Consider the following 17562-nt stretch of genomic DNA (forward strand, 5'->3'; position numbering starts at 1 on the left):
AGTCGGGAGGTGATCACCTGAAATCGGGAGTTGGAGACCAGCCTGGCCAACATGGTGAAACCCCGGTCTCTGCTACAAATACAAAAAGTAGCTGGGCGTGGGTGGCGGCCGCCTGTAATCCCAGCTACTCGGGAGGGTGAGGCAGGAGAATCGCTTGAACTGAGCGGAGATCCCGCCACAGCACTCCAGCCTGGGTGACAGATTGAGACTCCGTCTCAAATAAAAATAAAAATAAAGAATGAATCAACAATGTTTTAAATACGAGTTATAAAAACATTATCTTAATAGATTTTTTTGTTTTGCTTGATCTCGCTTAGCAGTTTTTTGAACCATTTTTTCCTTATTAGAAACCACTAGAAATTGGCTTTTAGTTCATTGATTTTTATTTGTTTTTATTTTTATTTCTGAGACAGAGTCTCAGTCTGTTGCCCAGGCTGGAATTCAGTGGCACAATTTTGGCTCGCTGCAACCTCTGCCTCCTAGGTTCAAGCGATTCTCATGCCTCAGCCTCCCAAGTAGCTGGGATTACAGACATGCACCACCACGCCTGGCTAATTTTTGTATTTTTAGTAGAGGCGGGCTGGCCAGGCTGATCTGGAACTCCTGACCGCAAGTGATCCGCCCGCCTTGGCCTCCCAAAGTGCTGAGATTACAGGCGTGAGCCACTGCACCTGGCCCATTGATTTAAAAAATATATATATTTAGTTTTAATGTATTGAGGGGGTATAAGTACGAGTTTCTCACATGCCTATATCGCATAGTGGTGAAGCCTGGGTAGTTCCTTGATCTGGGTTATCAGAAAACTGTGTTCAAGAGGACTTGTTAGAGTTTTCTCCATGCAAAGCAAATTTGGGGGCAGGGCGCAGTGGCTGACGGCTATAATCCCAGCGCTTTTGGAGGCTGAGGAGGGCAGATCACGAGGTCACGAGGACAGGAGTTGGAGACCAGCCTGGCCAACGTGGTAAAACCCCGTCTCTACCACCACCAGTTAGCTGGGCGTGATGGCGGGCAACTGTAGTCCTAGCTACTTGGGAGGCTGAGGCAGGAGAATCGCTTGAACCCAGGAGGCAGAGGTTGCAGAGAGCCAAGATGGCACCACTGCACTCCAGCCTTGGTGACAGAGCCAGACTCCATCTCAAAAAAAAAAAAAAAAAAAGGTATTTATTAAATTTTAGTATCAAAATAACAAATTATGTATGTTTTGGGGAAACAAATCTGGTTATTAAATCTTCATTTCGATTGAGTTCTATGTAAATTAAAATTCACTCTAAGAACTATTTTTTGGTATAAAACTTCATCTGCCCAGAAGTGTTCAGGAGATAACCTGAGATTTTAGAATAGAAATGTAAACAATCACAACCAAGAAACCAAGTTTCCTGAAACTTGCGTTAAAATATTAGAAATACTAATAATTCTAAAATGCCATTTTGCCACTGTTATTCATATTAACCAAAATATTAGAGAAGTAATATTTCAGACTAGATCAGGAAAAAATGTCTGAATACAATTCAAAAATAATCATTGATAATTTTTTAAAAAGTGGGTCTATAAATAGTAGTTATTCCTCAAAATGAAGTGCATAATTGGCACATCAAATATTTTGTCTGCAGGCAATTCTGTGCATTTTAGGTCAAAAATGTGGTCCCTTTAAGAGAGTCCTTGACTTCTCATTTCTCCGGGGACCCTTCTATGGCACTGGTCCCCTTTGTATATAAAATGGTGAAAGCTGACTTGAATGTGCCGTCACCACTCTGCTGGGAATAACAGATGAAGGTGGCCCAGAGAAAACTACAGACTCCAGTGTAAGCTGTTCTCCATTGAACAGGAACAAGGCTGAAGTTGGTCACCTGGAACAGAGAGAGAGAGTCCGTTACGGCCACATGGAAACCAAAGCCCTGAGTTCATGTTACTGAGTAGGCGGAACTCACCTGTACAAAGGGCCAGTACATCAGTCCGCTCTGGAATTAAAAAAAAAAAAAAAGCAACAACTTTATTAGAATGCCTTTTTTTTTAATTTATTTATTTTGTTTTTTATTTTTTGAGACAGGGTCTCACTCTGTTGCCCAGAGTGGAGTGCAGTGGTGCAGTCTTAGCTCACTGCAACCTCTGCCTCCTGGGTTCAAGCAATTGTCGTGCCTCTGCCTCCTGAGTATCTGTGATGACAGATGCACGCCACCTCACCTGGCTAAATTTTGTATTTTTAGTAGAGACGGGTTTTCACCATGTTGGCGAGGCTGGTGAACTCCTGACCTCAGGTGATCCGCCCACCTCGGCATCCCAAAGTGCTGGGATTACAGGGGTGATCCACTATACCCGACCTAGAATACCTTTTAGCCACACAAAACAATTGCACAGTTCATTCCATAAAAGAGTAAGAAATACTAGGCCAACAAGATGCCAAGGTAGTAGTATATTTCAGACTAAGCTGATTAAATTAGACTACTAAGGCCTCTAGAGTGAGGGGGTTGGGGAGTTGTGGGGAAAAAAGCTATTAGGTACAAGACATTTCTATTAATTATATTTTTAACATCAGAATGAAAAGTCTACTAGAATCAGTACCAATTCTGGAAGACAGCTGCTTTGGAAATGATAGCATATATTTATGCATTGCAATTTCCTGGTTACCATGAACAAATGATGCAGGAATATATTTGTAAATACAGAATCATGAATGAATTCTCTTTTTTTAAATTAATTATTTTTTTTTTTTTGAGACATGGTATCTCTATGTTGCCCAGGCTGGTCTTGAACTCCCAGGCAAAAGCAATAGTCCCACTGCAGCCTCCCAAAGTGCTGGGGTTATAGGCATGAGCCACCTCATCCTGCTGAATTATTTTATTTATTTATTTTATTTGAGATGGAGTCTCATTCTGTCGCCTAAGCTGGAGTGCAGTGGCAAGATCTCAGCTCACTGCAACCTCTGCCTCCTAGGTTCAAGCGATTCTCCTGCCTCAGCCTCCTCAGTAGCTGGGATCACAGGCGCCTGCCACCATGCTCGGCTAATTTTTGTATTTTTATTAGAGACAGGGTTTCACCATGTTGGCCAGGCTGGTCTTGAAGTCCTGACCTCAGGTGATCTGCCTGCCTCCTCCTCCCAAAGTGGTGGGATTACAGGCGTGAGCCACTGTGCCCAGCCTTGAATTGTTAAAACTATATACCAAACCATTGTTTATGGAATGATTTTCAATAATATATTCAAACCATGGGATGCTATAGCACAAGTTTAGCTGAAATTTTCATATATTACAAAATATCTTAGACAGACATTTTAACAAGCTTTATCCTATACAGTCCGATAAAAATGTCACCATTATGAATTTTTTTTTAAAAAAAGTCTTGGTATGTAAATTATATCTCAAAAAAAAGCTAGAGGTTTTTAAAATAGTTCTTAAAAGTGGTATTACCGACTTATTTTCTTCTTTTTACTAATTTGTATTTTCTGAAGTTTCTAAAATGAACAATTGCAATAAAAGCTTTATAATATTTATGTTTATATTTAAAAGTAGATATTACATATAATGTGTGTGTATATATATATATTTTGTTTTGTTTTGTTTTGTTTTTGAGGTGGAGTTTCACTCTTGTTGCCCAGGCTGGAGTGCAATGGTGCAATCTCGGCTCACTGCAACCTCCACTTCCTGAGTTCAAGCGATTTTCCTGCCTCAGCCTCTGAGCAGCTGGGATTACAGGTGCACACGACCACGCCCGGCTAATTTTTTGTATTTTTAGTAGAGACAGGGTTTCGCGATATTGGCCAGGCTGGTCTCAAACTCCTGACCTCAGGTGATCTGCCCACCTCGGCCTCCCAACATGCTGGGATTACAGGTGTGAGCCACCATGCCTGGCCATAAAATATATTTTATATATATATATTTTTGAGATGGAGTTTCGCTCTTGTGCATTTCAAATTCCCGAGCTCAGGTGATCCACCCACCTCGGCCTCCCAAAGTGCTGGGATTACAGGCGTGACACACTGAGCCTGGCCCTTAATTTTTAAATATACTTTAAATATAAAATATACCCTTGTAATTCCAGCACTTTGGGAGGCCAAGGCTGCCGGATCACCTGAAGTCGGGAGTTTGAGACCAGCCTGACCAACATTGAGAAACCCCATCTCTAATAAAAATACAAAAATTAGCAGGGCGTGATGGCAGGAACCTGTAATCCCAGCTACTCAAGAGGCTGAGGCAGGAGAATCGCTTGAACCCGGGAGGCGGAGGTTGCGGTGAGCTGAGACTGCACCTTTGCACCCCAGCCTGGGCAACAGAACGAGACTCTGTCTCAAAAAATAATAATAATTTAAAACTTTAGCAAAATCCGAAGACTAAACTCATCCAAACATGGCTTTCCTTCTTTCTTTTTTTTTTTTTCTTAATAGAGACAAGGGCTCACTATGTGGGCCAGGTTGGTCTTGAACTCCTGGCCCCAAGCAATCCTCCCGCCTCCGCCTCCCAAAGTGTTAGGATTACAGGAGCCACTGTGCCCGGCCATGGCTTTATTTCTTATGGCTGTGTTTTTTCTTGTCAGAATGTAGTATCATGTAGTAGTATATTTTGTTCTCAAACCATTCCCCCACAAAAAGGAATCAGGACGCCTCAGAGAATTGGCTGATTCTAGGGCCAGGGCAGGGCAGGTGCAAGGTACAAGATGGTCCCGGAACATACTGTCATGCCAGAAAGGAAGTGACTTACGAAAGAAGAAAAGGAGAAAGAAGATGGGTGATGTCACAGGAGACAGGAACCAGCGTGGAGGGACTCCAACTGGCCGAATCTGGGACATGAGAGCACTAAAAATAATTAAACCCTGCCATGAACTCTCCTCTGTGCTTCGGCAATCTCCCTCTGAATAGGCTAAAGGCATCTGGCATTCAACATTTCCCAAACTGAACTCACCTCATTTTTTTTTTGAGACGGAGTCTTGCTCTGTCACCCAAGCTGGAGTGCAGTGGTGCAATCTCGCCTCACTACAATCTCCGCCTCCCAGGTTCAAGTCATTCTCCTGACTCAGCCTCCTGAGTAGCTGGGATTACAGGTGTGTGCCACCATGCCTGGCTAATTTTTTGTATTTTTAGTAGAGACGGGGTTTCACCATTTTAGTCAGGCTGTTCTCGAACTCCTGACCTCAAGTGATCTGCTCACCTCAGCCTCCCAAAGTGGTGAGATTACAGGTGTGAGCCACCATGCCAGGCCAGTTTTATTTTTTTAAATACAGACAGGGTCTTGCTATGTTGCCCAAGCTGGTCTTGAACTCCTAACCTCAAGGGATCCTCTCGCCTCAGCCTCCCAAAGTGTTACGATTACAGGCATGAGCCACCACACCCAACTTCCTTATTTCTTACGTGAACTTGGCTACAATAACCCCCCACTTTGGTTTCCTCTGCTGCCATTACCTAAGCGTGAAGTTCAAGATCCTCAGCTCCGGGTGTTCAACAGTCTCCAGGATCCAAACTCATTCCACGTTGCTCAACAAATACTCTGTGAACACCAAACTGCCTGTGGTTTCTCCCCTCCGGGCATACCATGGTGCTTTACACATTGTCAACTCTACTCAGCTCTTCTGCCCCTGGAATGACCTGTCCCCCAGTATGTGCCTAACTCCAGATCTTTTTTTTTATTTTTATTTTTTTTATTTTGAGACAGGGTCTCGCTGTGTTACCCAGGCTGGAGTGCAGTGGCACAATCATAGCTTACTGCAGTCTTGACCTCCTGGGCTCAGGAGATCCTCCCACCTCAGCCTCCTGAGTAACTGGGACTACAGGTGTGAGCCACCACGACCAGCTCATTTTTGTATTTGTGGAGATGAGGTTTCATCGTCATATTGCCCAGGCTGGTCTCAAATTCCTGAGCTCAAGCAATCCACCCACCTTGGCCTCCCAAAGTGCTGGCATTACAGGCGTGAGCCACCGGTGCCTGGCCCCAGCAAGACTTCCTTGATCCCACTCCTACACCTCCTCACTGTGCTAAGTACCCATGGGCTCTGAGGGCATTTCCCGTCGAACTCTAGTTAATGACTTGTCTATTTATCTATCTACCCCACTACACTCTAAGTCCCTTTAGGACAGAATCTCTGTTTTATATGGTTTTTTGGGTATCTTCCACTAACACCTGGGACAGCACCTGGAAGACAATTTCTTTTCTTTTCTTTTTTTTTTTTTTGTGACGGAGTCTCCCTCTGTTGCCAGGCTGGAGTGCAGTGGCACGATCTCAGCTCACTGCAACCTCCGCCTCCCGGGTTCCAGCAATTCTCCTGCCTCAGCCTCCTGAGTAGCTGGGATTACAGGCACCCGCCACCATGCCCAGCTAATTTTTGTATTTTTAGTAGAGACAGGGTTTCACCAAGTTGGCCAGGATGGTCTCAATCTCTTGACCTAGTGATCTGCCTGCCTTGGCCTGCCAAAGTGCTGGGATTACAGGTGTGAGTCATCGTGCCCGGCCGACAATTTCTTATTACAAGAAATCTTCCCAAAAAACCTCCAAATGGGCTGGGCTTTAGACTGCTGGTATACCCGCTTTCTTTTCCTGAGGGTAGATGAGACTCACTCATTGTAACCGTTTTTTTAAAACAGTATGCAAATATTCCTGTGGTTTTGTTTATTCACCGAGCCCAGGAGGTCAAGACTGCAGTAAATCCCTGCCTGAAGCTTCTTTCTTTCCCAATTCTACTTCCTGCTCTTTTTTTTTTTTGAACCAGGGCCTCACTCTGTCACTCAGGCTGGTGTGCAGCGGTGCAATCACAGCTTACTGCAGCCTCAACCTCCCAGGCTTGCAATCCTCCCATCTCAGCTTCCTGAGCAGCTGGGACCACAGACGCTTGCCACTATGCCCAGCTAATTTATTTTATTTTTGTAGAGATGGGGTCTCACTGTGTTACGCAGGCTGTTCTCAAACTGCTGAGCTCTACCAATCCTCCTGCCTCAGCCTCCCAAAATGCTGGGATTGCAAGTGTGAGCCGGCTACTTCCGGCTCTTTTTTTTTTTTTTTTTTTTTTTTGAGACAGAGTCTCGCTCTGTCGCCCAGGCTGGAGTGCAGTAGCGCGATCTCGGCTCACTGCAACCTCTGCCTCCCGGGTTCAAGTGATTCTCCTGCCTCAGCCTCCCAAGTAGCTGGGACTACAGGCTCGTACCACCGTGCCCTGCTAATTTTTTTATTTTTAGTGGAGACAGGGTTTCACCATGTTAGCCAGGATGGTCTCGATCTCCCGACCTTGTGATCCACCCGCCTCCACCTCCCAAAGTGTTGGGATTACAGGCGTGAGCCACCGTGCCCGGCCCAGAGAAAGTATTTCTTTCCGATTCATGAGAAGTATAGACACTCTTAAAGCCTCTCCTCATACATCTATCAAAATAACTTTAAGATTTCTCTGTCAAAATATTGGACGCTTCTGCCAACCAAACTGGAGCTCTAATTTAGGAATAGTTTAATAAAAATGTACTTAATGTTGAGGTGGGAGAATAACTGGAGCACAGGAGTTCGAGGCCAGCCTGTGCTACATAGTGAGACTCTGTCTCTACCAAAAAATTTAAAAATAATTAGCTGGGTGTGGTGGCACATGCCTGTAGTCTCAGCTACTCAGAAGGATGAGGTGGGAGGATCGCTTGAGCTCAGAAGGTCCAGGCTGCAGTGAGCCATGATCATGCCACTGCATTCCAGCCTGGGTGACAGAATGAGACCCTGTCTCAAAAAAATTTTTTTTAATTAAAAAAAAATATATATACATATATATATACATATATAGACACACACACACAAAGAATCCTGATATGATTACACAAATGTATCAAATCATCACATGTATTCTGAAAATACGTACATATAAGTGTCAATTAAAACATTTTTAATCTTTATAAATATGTACACAAAAAGTATATATTTTTGTGGATCTATGTACACATATATACATATCTATGTATATATAGTGTGTGTATATATACATATATACACAAAAAGTTACTGATTGTATATGTATATGTATATTTATTGTATTGTATATTGTATATGTGTGTGTGTGTATATATATATATATATATATATATATATATATATATACAGAAAAAGATACTGATTACATTTTCAAATGCCTGTCTTACCATATAGGTGTTCCAGAATTTCTGTTTCAGGTCCAAAAATGTGTCATCCTTTCCCTGGAGAATGCTCATACCTATTTGCAAAAACACCAAAAGAATTTTAAAAGATTCAGTAGAGTACTGTATAACAGTTCATGTTTAAGCTTCCCATTCCAAAATGCAAAGTAACCATCACTATCATCCATCAATATGACCCTCTGATCCAACAGTGAAAAGAGAACATAGACAGGCGCCGTGGCTCCAGCTTGTAATCCCAGCACTTTGGGAGGCTGAGGCAGGCAGATTGCTTGAGTCCAGGAGTTAAGAGACCAGCCTGGGCAACAGGGCAAAACCTCATCTCTACAAAAAATACAAAAATTAGCCAGGTGTGGTGGTGTGCCTGTAGTCATAGCTACTCAGGAGGCTGAGGTGGGAGGATTGCTTGAGCCTGGGAGGTGGAGGCTGCAGTGAGCTGTGATCATGCCACTGCACTCCAGCCTGGACAACACAGCAAGACCCTGTCTCAAAAAAAAAAAATAGAACATAGTCTCCACTCTAAAACTAGAAAATTTTAAAGGAATGATAAATATGAAGTGAGAATAGCAGAGTATAAAAGTTATAGCAGAACAATTATTTTTTCAAAAACTATAACAATTCACAAAAACAATCAAGTTACAATAGTGGGTCTATTGGTTACTTTTCTCTACCTTCCAAACATTTTGTGAAAAGTTGAACATTTGGACATTTTGAAATTTTAATTTCTATCTTTTAAAAAAAGCTAGTGGGCTGGGCACGGTGGCTCATGCCTGTAATCCCAGCACTTTGGGAAGTTGAGGCGGGCGGATCACCTGAGGTCAGGAGTTCGAGACCAGCCTGACCAACATGGAGAAACCCTGTCTCTACTAAAAATACAAAATTAGCTGGGTGTGGTGGCGCATGCCTGTAATCCCAGCTTCTCGAGAAGCTGAGGCAGAAGGATCACTTGAACCCAGGAAGCGGAGGTTGCAGTGAGCTGAGATTGGGCCAATGCACACTCCAGCCAGGATGATAAAGCGAGACTCTGTCTCCAAAAAAAAAAAAAAAAAAAGGAAAGAAAAAGAGAACAATTTCACTAATTTCACTAGTTGTTTCCTCATTTGTAATATGAGAGTAATAAGAACAATCTCAGGTGCGAGGGCTCACATCTGTGATCCCAGCACTTTGGGAGGCCATGATGGGCAGATCACTTGAGTTCAGGAGTTCGAGATGAGCCTGGCAAACATGGTGAAACCTTGTCTCCATTAAAAATGCAAAAATTAGCCGGGCATGGTGGTGTGCATCTGTAATGCCAGCTACTTGGTAGGCTGAGGCAGGAGAATCACTTGAACCTGGAGATGGAGGTTTCAATGAGCTGAGATCAGGCCACTGCACACTCCAGGCTGGGCAATAAAGCAAGACTGTCTCAAAAAAAAAAAAAAAAAAAGAAGAAGAAGAAAAGAAAAAGAGAACAATCTCACTAGTTGTTTGAGGATTAAATAGCATTCTGGTCCGCTACTCCTTCACTGGTATACAAGGCTTCTTTAACAGGTGCTAGGAAGCTGTTTGCAAGTCTAGTCTGCAAATCACACGCCGGGACCAGGCACAGACCTTCTGATGAAACAGGAGGCCCTAGCTCTCAGGCTGTCTGTTCTCCTGACCCACTGACCCTGTCAGGCTTAAGACCCATAGAGATTTTCTCCCCAGTTACCCACCCCATCCCCTTCAAGGCTATAGAAATTGCAATGATGATAGAGGCCACAGGGCCCCTCCTGTGCGCAGACGGAGGCTCTCCAAAGATTACAAGAATTTAACCAACTTGAGCGATCAGCCTGTTTTACAGCCTCCTGACCTCAACCTGTTCTTCCCCAACCCTGGGTGGAATGAGGTCACCCTGTTTGTTTAAATCAGCTCCTAAGTGACCCCAGGTTACTTATAGATGAAGCCAAGTTAACTCTCCTCATTACCATGCTAAAGTCTTCACCCCGGGAGAAGCTATAGCTTCATGACTATAACCTATGCAACCTATGCAACCTATGTGCTAGCATCACGACTCACTGGGACCCCTACTCTACATGCAATCATGCACCCTCTCCTTTCTCCATCACCCCATAAAACCCTCTTGTCTCTTTCTCTGGGGGACACACTACTTGGGAGAATACGCCCAGTGTCTTCCTTACTTGTGCCAAGTAAAACTCCCATTGATCAAAACCCGCCTCTTGGTGGAGTCATTTGTGACTCATTAAGGGAATAAACCCCGGTATTTTTCAGGTAACATTTCCATTGTTCTTATTGTACGCAGTAGAGAAGGTTTCCACAGTCAAGCCCCTGTCCCCCACACCTCAGGCCCGGGTCGGATTTTCTAAGGAGAGGGTTCCCTGAACCCTCATAGGTATATAGTCCTCCATGGCAAGGATCCAAGGTCCCTTGATGTTTTCCGTGAGATCCCAGGGGAAAATCTTGTTACCAAAGCAGGACTAGGCTCCTGGGCATGAATTTGCTGAAGATCCAGTCCCAACCTCAGATTCCACCTGCTCTACCCCCCAGGGTCACGGGTCCTCTTGCATTTTGTTCCTGTGTTGGCCCCGGGGCCCCAGGCCTGGAGTTTCTGAACAGCAAGTCGGTTCCTTCCCTGCCCCACGACTGGTTCAGGGTCATTGCAGCTGCTATGGCCTTGAATTGGGATCTCCTTTATTTTCCCGTGGGCCTTTTTCAGGGGGCAAAGACCTCCACAGCCCTGCCTACCTCCAGCCTTGGCCTACACCCAACCCCAGAGTCTGAGCCCCGACCCTAGTCCTCTAAATTCCTGACCTGGTGGACCTCTGGCTCCCCGGTTTCTCAGCTCCCCAGCCAGTGCCTCCTGCAACTTCTCGCAATCAAACACCCCAGCCTCCAGCCTTTGCCCTGGCCCTTCAGGCTTCTGAAGCAGCCACGGTCTCAGAGCCCCGGCTCCTGCCCGGGTCCCCAGGCTCTTGCAGCGCCCTCCCTCCAGCCTCTTGATCCCTGAGTCCTTGCCTCCAGTCCCCCAATACCGGGTCCCACCCCCCAGGTCCCCTCCCGGCCCCTCACCGACATAGAAGGCCGAGACCGCGATGGGCGCACCGACCACCTGGTCGCACAGCAACTTGGTTAGCACGGCGCGCGGCGCTCGGCCCGGAAGCGCGCGCTCCAGCAGGCCCAGCCACACGTAGTTGAAGTTGGCGTGGAAGGTCACCACCAACGTGGCCACGCGCCGCGTCTGGCGCCAGTCGGCCTCGCTGCCCTGCAGCCGCTGCTGCAGCGCGTCCCCGGCCGAGACGAGCGAGCCGTAGAGCAGCACGTTGGTGGGCCACGGGTGGCGCCGGGCCGCGCGCGACAACGCCGGCCACCAGCCCGCCATGTCCGCGCTGTGGGCGCCCACGATCAGGAGCCCACGTGGTCGGCGGCTTCCTGCACCGCGTCCGGGCCTCCCCAGCCTCCAGCAGCCCCTCAGCCGCCGCTGCCTGCACCTGCACCTGCCCCCTCCAGAAGCTCCGGAGCGATTGGGCGCCCCGCGTACACCCAGCTCGCGCCGTCCAATCCGGAGGCCACGGGCCGTCGTGGGGGCCGAACGTTTGAAAGGTGCCCGGCCCACCCCCATGCATGGGTCCATTCACACAAAATACCCAGAACAGGCAAAGCCACAGAGGCGGAAGGCATGGGGTTATTTATTTATTTATATTTATTTTATTAATTAATTAATTATTTTATTAATTAGATTTTTATTTAATTAATTAATTAGATTTTTTTGAGACTGAGTCTCGCTCTGTCGCCCAGGCTGCAGTGCAATGGCGAGATCTGGAGTGCAATGGTGAGATCACTGCAACCTCCGCCTCCCGGGGTTCAAGCGATTCTCCTGCCTCAGCCTCCCGAGTAGATGGGACTACACGCGTGAGCCATCACGCCCGACTAATTTTTGTATTTTTAGTGGAGACGGGGTTTCAATATGTTGGTCAGGTTGGTCTCTAGTGATCTGCCCGCCTCGGCCTCCCATATGGGATTATTTTTTGGAGTGACGAAAACATTTTGAAATTAGATAGGTGTGACGGTTCCATGAATTTGTGAATATATTAAAAACCACTGAATTGTACACTAAAAAAAGGGGTGCATTTGGCCGGGCACAGTGGCACATGCCTGTAATCCCAGCACTTTGGGAGAATTAGACAGGAGGATCCTTTGAGGGCAGGAGTTCCAGACCAGCCTGGACAAAATAGGAAGACCCCATCTCTACGAAAAAAAAAAAAAGAAAAAAGTATTGTAATTAGCTTGCAGTGAGCCGAGATGGCGCCACTGCACTCCAGCCTGGGCAACAGAGCGAGACTCCGTCTCAAAAAAAAAAGGGGGAAAAAGAAATGAAGGGATAGCAAAACTCAGTTACCAAAATGGCAATGTGTTTTAACTGTTTACAGGCCAAGAATTCACATTTGCAACACACGCAATACACTGTACTGATTGTGTGACTTCCTCTAGAGAGAATGTCAAAAGTTACAATGCGAGGGCTTTTATGAATGCGAGATGAGGCCCAGTGTGCCTTCTCCTCTTCAGTTTGTGCCTCAATGATCATCACCTCCCAAAACATATGCTGAACTCCCAGCTTTCAGGCACTGTCCCAAAAGTGGGGTGTCAGTGGGAACCCAAGCAACAGACACTATAGAGTCTCGCACCTCATAGAACTCATTTTCTCCTTGCTTCTTTTTTTCTTCACCTTTTTTGGTTTTTTTTTGAGATGGGGTCTTACCCTGTTTCCCGGGCTGGAGTGCAGTGGCACAGTCATAGCTCACTGCAACCTTAAATGCCTGGGCTCAACGTAGCTTCCTGCCTCAGCCTCCCGAGTAGCTGGGACTACAGGCACCCGCCACTATGTCTGGCTAATTTTTCTTTCTTTCTTTCTTTCTTTTTTTTTTTTTTGTATTTTTAGTAGAGACAGGGTTTCATCGTGTTAGCCAAGGTGGTCTCAATCTCCTGACCTTGTGATCTGCCCGCCTTGGCCTCCCAAAGTGCTGGGATTATAGGCATGATCCACCGTGCCTGGCCCTGATTTTTAACTTCTCTTTTTTCTTTTTTCTTTCTTTTTTTTTTTTTTTTGAGACAGACTCCTGTTGCCCAGGCTCTGGAGTACAGTGGTGCGATCTCGGCTCACTGCAACTTCTCCCTCCCAAGTTCAAGCGATTCTCCTGGCTCAGCCTCCTGAGTAGCTGGGACTACAAGCATGCGCCACCATGCCCAGATCATTTTGGTATTTTTAGTAGAGACGGGGTTTCGCCATATGGGCCAGACTGGTCTCCAACTCTTGTCCTCAGGTGATCCGCTGGCCTTGGCCTCCCAAAGTGCTGGGATTATAGCCATGAGCCACTGTGCCCGGCCTTGATTTTTAACTTTTAACTTTGAAATAACTACAGACTTTGAAAGAAGTTGGAAAAATAGTACAAAGAGTTACCACATACTCTTCACCCAAGCTTCCTGAAATATTGATATCTTACATGACCATAGTACAATGATCAAAACAAGAAAATAAGCACGGAAATCATACACTTACCTAATCTACAGATCTTATTCAAATGATCACCAGTCTTCACCCTAAGCTTCTTTGTTCCCAGTCTGGCCTCCAATCCCAGATTGCTTCACATTGTGTTGAACTGTCAAATGGCCTTAGTCTCCAAGCGAGACCACTAACCAGCTATTCTGTAGGCTGTCCCTCAATTTATCAACCCGGTTGTTATGGGCTAAATGATGCCCTCCAAAATTCATATGTTGGAGCCCTAATTTCCAGTACCTCGGAAGGCGACTGTGTTTGAAGATAGGGCCTTTAAAATGGCAATTAAGTTAAAGTGAGACCTTTAGGATGGGCTCTAATCCAATCTGTCTGGTGTCCTTATAAGAAGAGGAAATTTGGGGGCATGCTTGGTGGCTCACACCTGTACTCCCAGCACTTTAGGAGGCTAAAGTAGGAGGATCACTTGAGGTACGAAGATCACTTGAGACCAGCCTGGCCGACATGGTGAAACCCCATCTCTACTAAAAATACAAAAATTAGCTGGGTGTGGTGGCACATGTCTGTAATCCCAACTACTTGGGAGGCTGAAGCAGGAGAATCGCTTGAACCTGGGAGGGGGAGGTTGCAGTGAGCCCAGATTGAGCCACTGCACTATAGCCTGGGTGACAGAGCAAGATCCCGTCTTTAAAAAAAAAAAAAAAAAAATTTGGACACACAAAGAGGCACCAGGGGCCAGGCGTGGTGGCTCATGCCTGTAATCCCAGCCCTTTGGGAGGCCAAGGCAGGAGGATTGCCTGAGCTCAGGAGTTCAAAACCAGCCTGGGCAACATAGTGAGACCCTGTCACTCTCTCTCTCTCTTTTTTTTTTATTTAAAAAATAAATAAATAAAACGAGGCACCAGGGATGTTTTCACTCCAAGGAAAGACCATGTGAGGACACAGCAAGAAGGCAGCCGTGTGAAACCAACCCAGCAGGCACCCTGGTCTTGGACTTCTTGCCTCCAGAAGTGTAAGCAAATAAATTTCTATTGTCTAAGCCACGCTGTGTGCGCTATTTTGTTATGGCAGCCCCAGCAAACTAATATATCCATTCTCTTCAGTTCTTGGAAATCTGCCCATTTCTATGTTCTCTGACCCTTTTTATCTACCCATTTATTGATTTATACCCTTCTCCAGCTCCTTATCCTTGTTACTGGTCCCGAGTAAATTTCTGTTAGATTTCTCCCAGCTGGGCAAGCTTCCAGCTCACCAAAACATCTCCTTCTTTGCTTTTTACTTATATCCCCCTTGTATCATTTTTCCATTGCTGAGGTAACAAATTACCACGAATTTAATGGCTTAAAAGAACACAAATTTCTTGTCTTAGAATTTGGGGGGTCAGAGTCTAAAATGGGTCTGCAGGACTGCATTCCTCCTGGAGGTCCTAAAGGAGAGTCCATTTTCTTGCCTCTTCCAAGCTTCTGGATGCTCCCTGCACTCCTTGGCTCCCCATCCAACATCTTCAAGGTCAGCAGCATAAATCTTCCATCTCCCTTTCTCTCTCTTTTTTTAGACAAAGTCTTACTCTGTCACCTAGGCTGGAACGCAGTGGTACAGTCATAGCTCACTGCAGCCTCAAACCCCGAGGCTGAAGTGGTCCTCCCGCCTCAGCCTCATGAGTAGCTGGGACCACAGGCATGCACCACCATGCCTGGCTGATTTTTAATTTTTTGTAGAGACAGGCTCTTGCTATGTCACCAGGGCTATCTTGAATTTGGGCGCCCGCGATCAGAAGCCGGCACGGTGGGCAGATCCCTGCACCACGTGTCCAGGCTTCCCGGGCCTCCAGCTGCCCCCTGCGCCGCCGCCGCTGGCGCCGGCACCTGCACGTGGCCACTCCAGATGCTCCGGAGGGATTGAGCACCCCGCGCACACCCAGCCCGCGCCATCCAATCCGGAGGCCATGGGCCGACATAGGGGCTGAGCGTTTGAAATGTGCCCAGACCACCAGATGCATGGGCCCATTCACACGAAATACCCAGAACAGGCAAACCACAGAGGCAGAAAGTATGGGGTTATTTATTTTAATTAATTAATTAATTGTTTTGAGATGTAGTCACCTCTGTCGCCAAGGCTAGAGTGCCGATCCCTATGTTAGCTCATATCTGTAATCACAGCACTTTGGGAAGCTGAGGCAGGAGGATCGCTTGTCAGGCCAAGAGTTCAAGACCAGTCTGGGCAAAATAGTGAAACCCCCTGCTATGGTTTGGATTTGTGTCCCTGCCCAAATCTCATGCCGAATTATAATCCCCAGTGTTAGCGGAGGGACCTGGTGGGAGGTGATTGGATCACGGGGGGAGAGTGCCTCCTTGCTGTTCTCGTGATAGTGAGTGAGTTCTCATGAGATCTGGTTGGTTTAAAAGCACGTAGCATTTCCCCCTTCTCTCCCTTCCTCCTGCTCCAGCTATGTAAGATGTGCGTGCTTCCCCTTTGCCTTCCGCCATGACTGAAAGTTTCCTGAGGCCTCCCAGCCATGTCTCCTGCACAGCCTGTGGAACTGTGAGTCAATTAAACCTCTTTTCTTTATAAGTTACCCAGTCTCAGGTAGTCCTTTATAGCAAAGCGAGAACGGACTGATACAACCTCCATCTCTACAAAAAAAAAAAATTGTTTTAATTACCTGGGCATGGTGGTGCACACCTGTAGTCCCAGCTACTCTGGAGTCCAAGGCAGGAGGATCACTCCAGCCTGGGCAACAAGAGCGAAACTCCGTCTCAGAAAAAAAAAAAAAAAATTTAAAAATTTAAAAAACGTAAAGAAAAAAATTATTTTGCTAAATCTGGCAAAGCCAAAGGGATGAAACTGACATTTACTGGGCACCTTCTGCACATGTCAGTTCTCCTAGAAACCCAGAGAGGCAAGGGATTTGTAGCAATCTCTAGAGGAAAATATCCTGTAATATCTATGGTGTTCTTTGTGGAGTAGCTCAATGGATTTACTTAATGGCAACTGAAAGAAGGAAAAATGAAGACTTAGAAGGCTTCGATGATTTCCAATGCATTACTGTATACTTGTTTCTTTTTAGAAGTAATAGAAAAAGAAATCAGGAACTAAAGACAATTTATTACTTAAGCAAATGCTAAAGGCCTCCCATGGTCTTCAAACAAGAAGAGATGCTCTAAGATAAATTAATTCATTACATTGATGCTTCATCACCTGTGGAAGCTGTGATTCAGAGCCCTCCAGCAATAATGAGGCAGCGCATTCATGTCCCATTAATATCCCCAAACAGTGGGAGATGAATGGAGAACATAGGGCTGTGTTCGAATGAAAAAAGGGAATTTTGTTCGGCGCTCTTTCAGCAGGGAATAAGTACTGATGTGGGAACTGAGCTTCAATTTACAACTAAGGATCACATTAAAAATATACTAAGATGACTCAATGAAGCTTATTGTAGCTATTATTATTTCATTTAAATGAATCCCAGTTTAATAAGAAACACCAAGGGGGCTACCATGTCTAAAACGTAAATTCTCTTGCAAATCCTGAAATTTCTACTGACAAACAAAAGACTACGATGCACAATTAATTAATTAATTAATTAATTAATTTGAGATGGAGTCCCACTCTGTCATCCAGGCTGGAGTGCAGTGGCACGATCTCAGCTCACTGCAACCTTTGCCTCCTGGGTTCAAGCGATTCTCTTGCCTCAGCTTCCTGAGTAGCTGGGATTACAGGCATGCGCCACCACGCCTGGCTAAATTTTTTTGTATTTTTAGTAGAGATGGGGTTTTGCCATGTTGGCCAGGCTGGTCTAGAACTCCTGACCTCAGGTGATCTGCCTGCCTCGGCCTCTCAAAGTGCTGGGATTACAGGCGTGAGCCACCATGCCCGGCCAATGCGCAAAATGTTCAAGACCAAAAGGACTGTTTTGCAGTGGAGCAGATGATCAACCAGTAAGGCCAACCCCTCAAAAAATGTAGCACTGAAGTTT

The 17562-nt window shown here is 45.9% G+C and overlaps 1 protein-coding gene across 1 annotated transcript; it reads right to left on the reverse strand.

Moving 5' to 3' along the window:
- Positions 1–1109: 1109 nt before the first annotated feature.
- On the reverse strand, positions 1110–11576 carry MPV17L (MPV17 mitochondrial inner membrane protein like). Its single transcript, XM_009236394.4, has 4 exons — positions 11147–11576; positions 8087–8157; positions 1929–1958; positions 1110–1847 (listed from the first exon to the last, which is right to left on the reverse strand). Exons 1-4 carry the CDS (start codon positions 11454–11456, stop codon positions 1668–1670), a joined length of 591 nt encoding a protein of 196 aa, XP_009234669.3. The 5' UTR covers positions 11457–11576; the 3' UTR covers positions 1110–1667.
- Positions 11577–17562: the final 5986 nt, after the last annotated feature.

Source organism: Pongo abelii, chromosome 18, assembly GCF_028885655.2.
Source record: "Pongo abelii isolate AG06213 chromosome 18, NHGRI_mPonAbe1-v2.0_pri, whole genome shotgun sequence".
Taxonomy (NCBI): Eukaryota; Metazoa; Chordata; class Mammalia; order Primates; family Hominidae; genus Pongo; species Pongo abelii.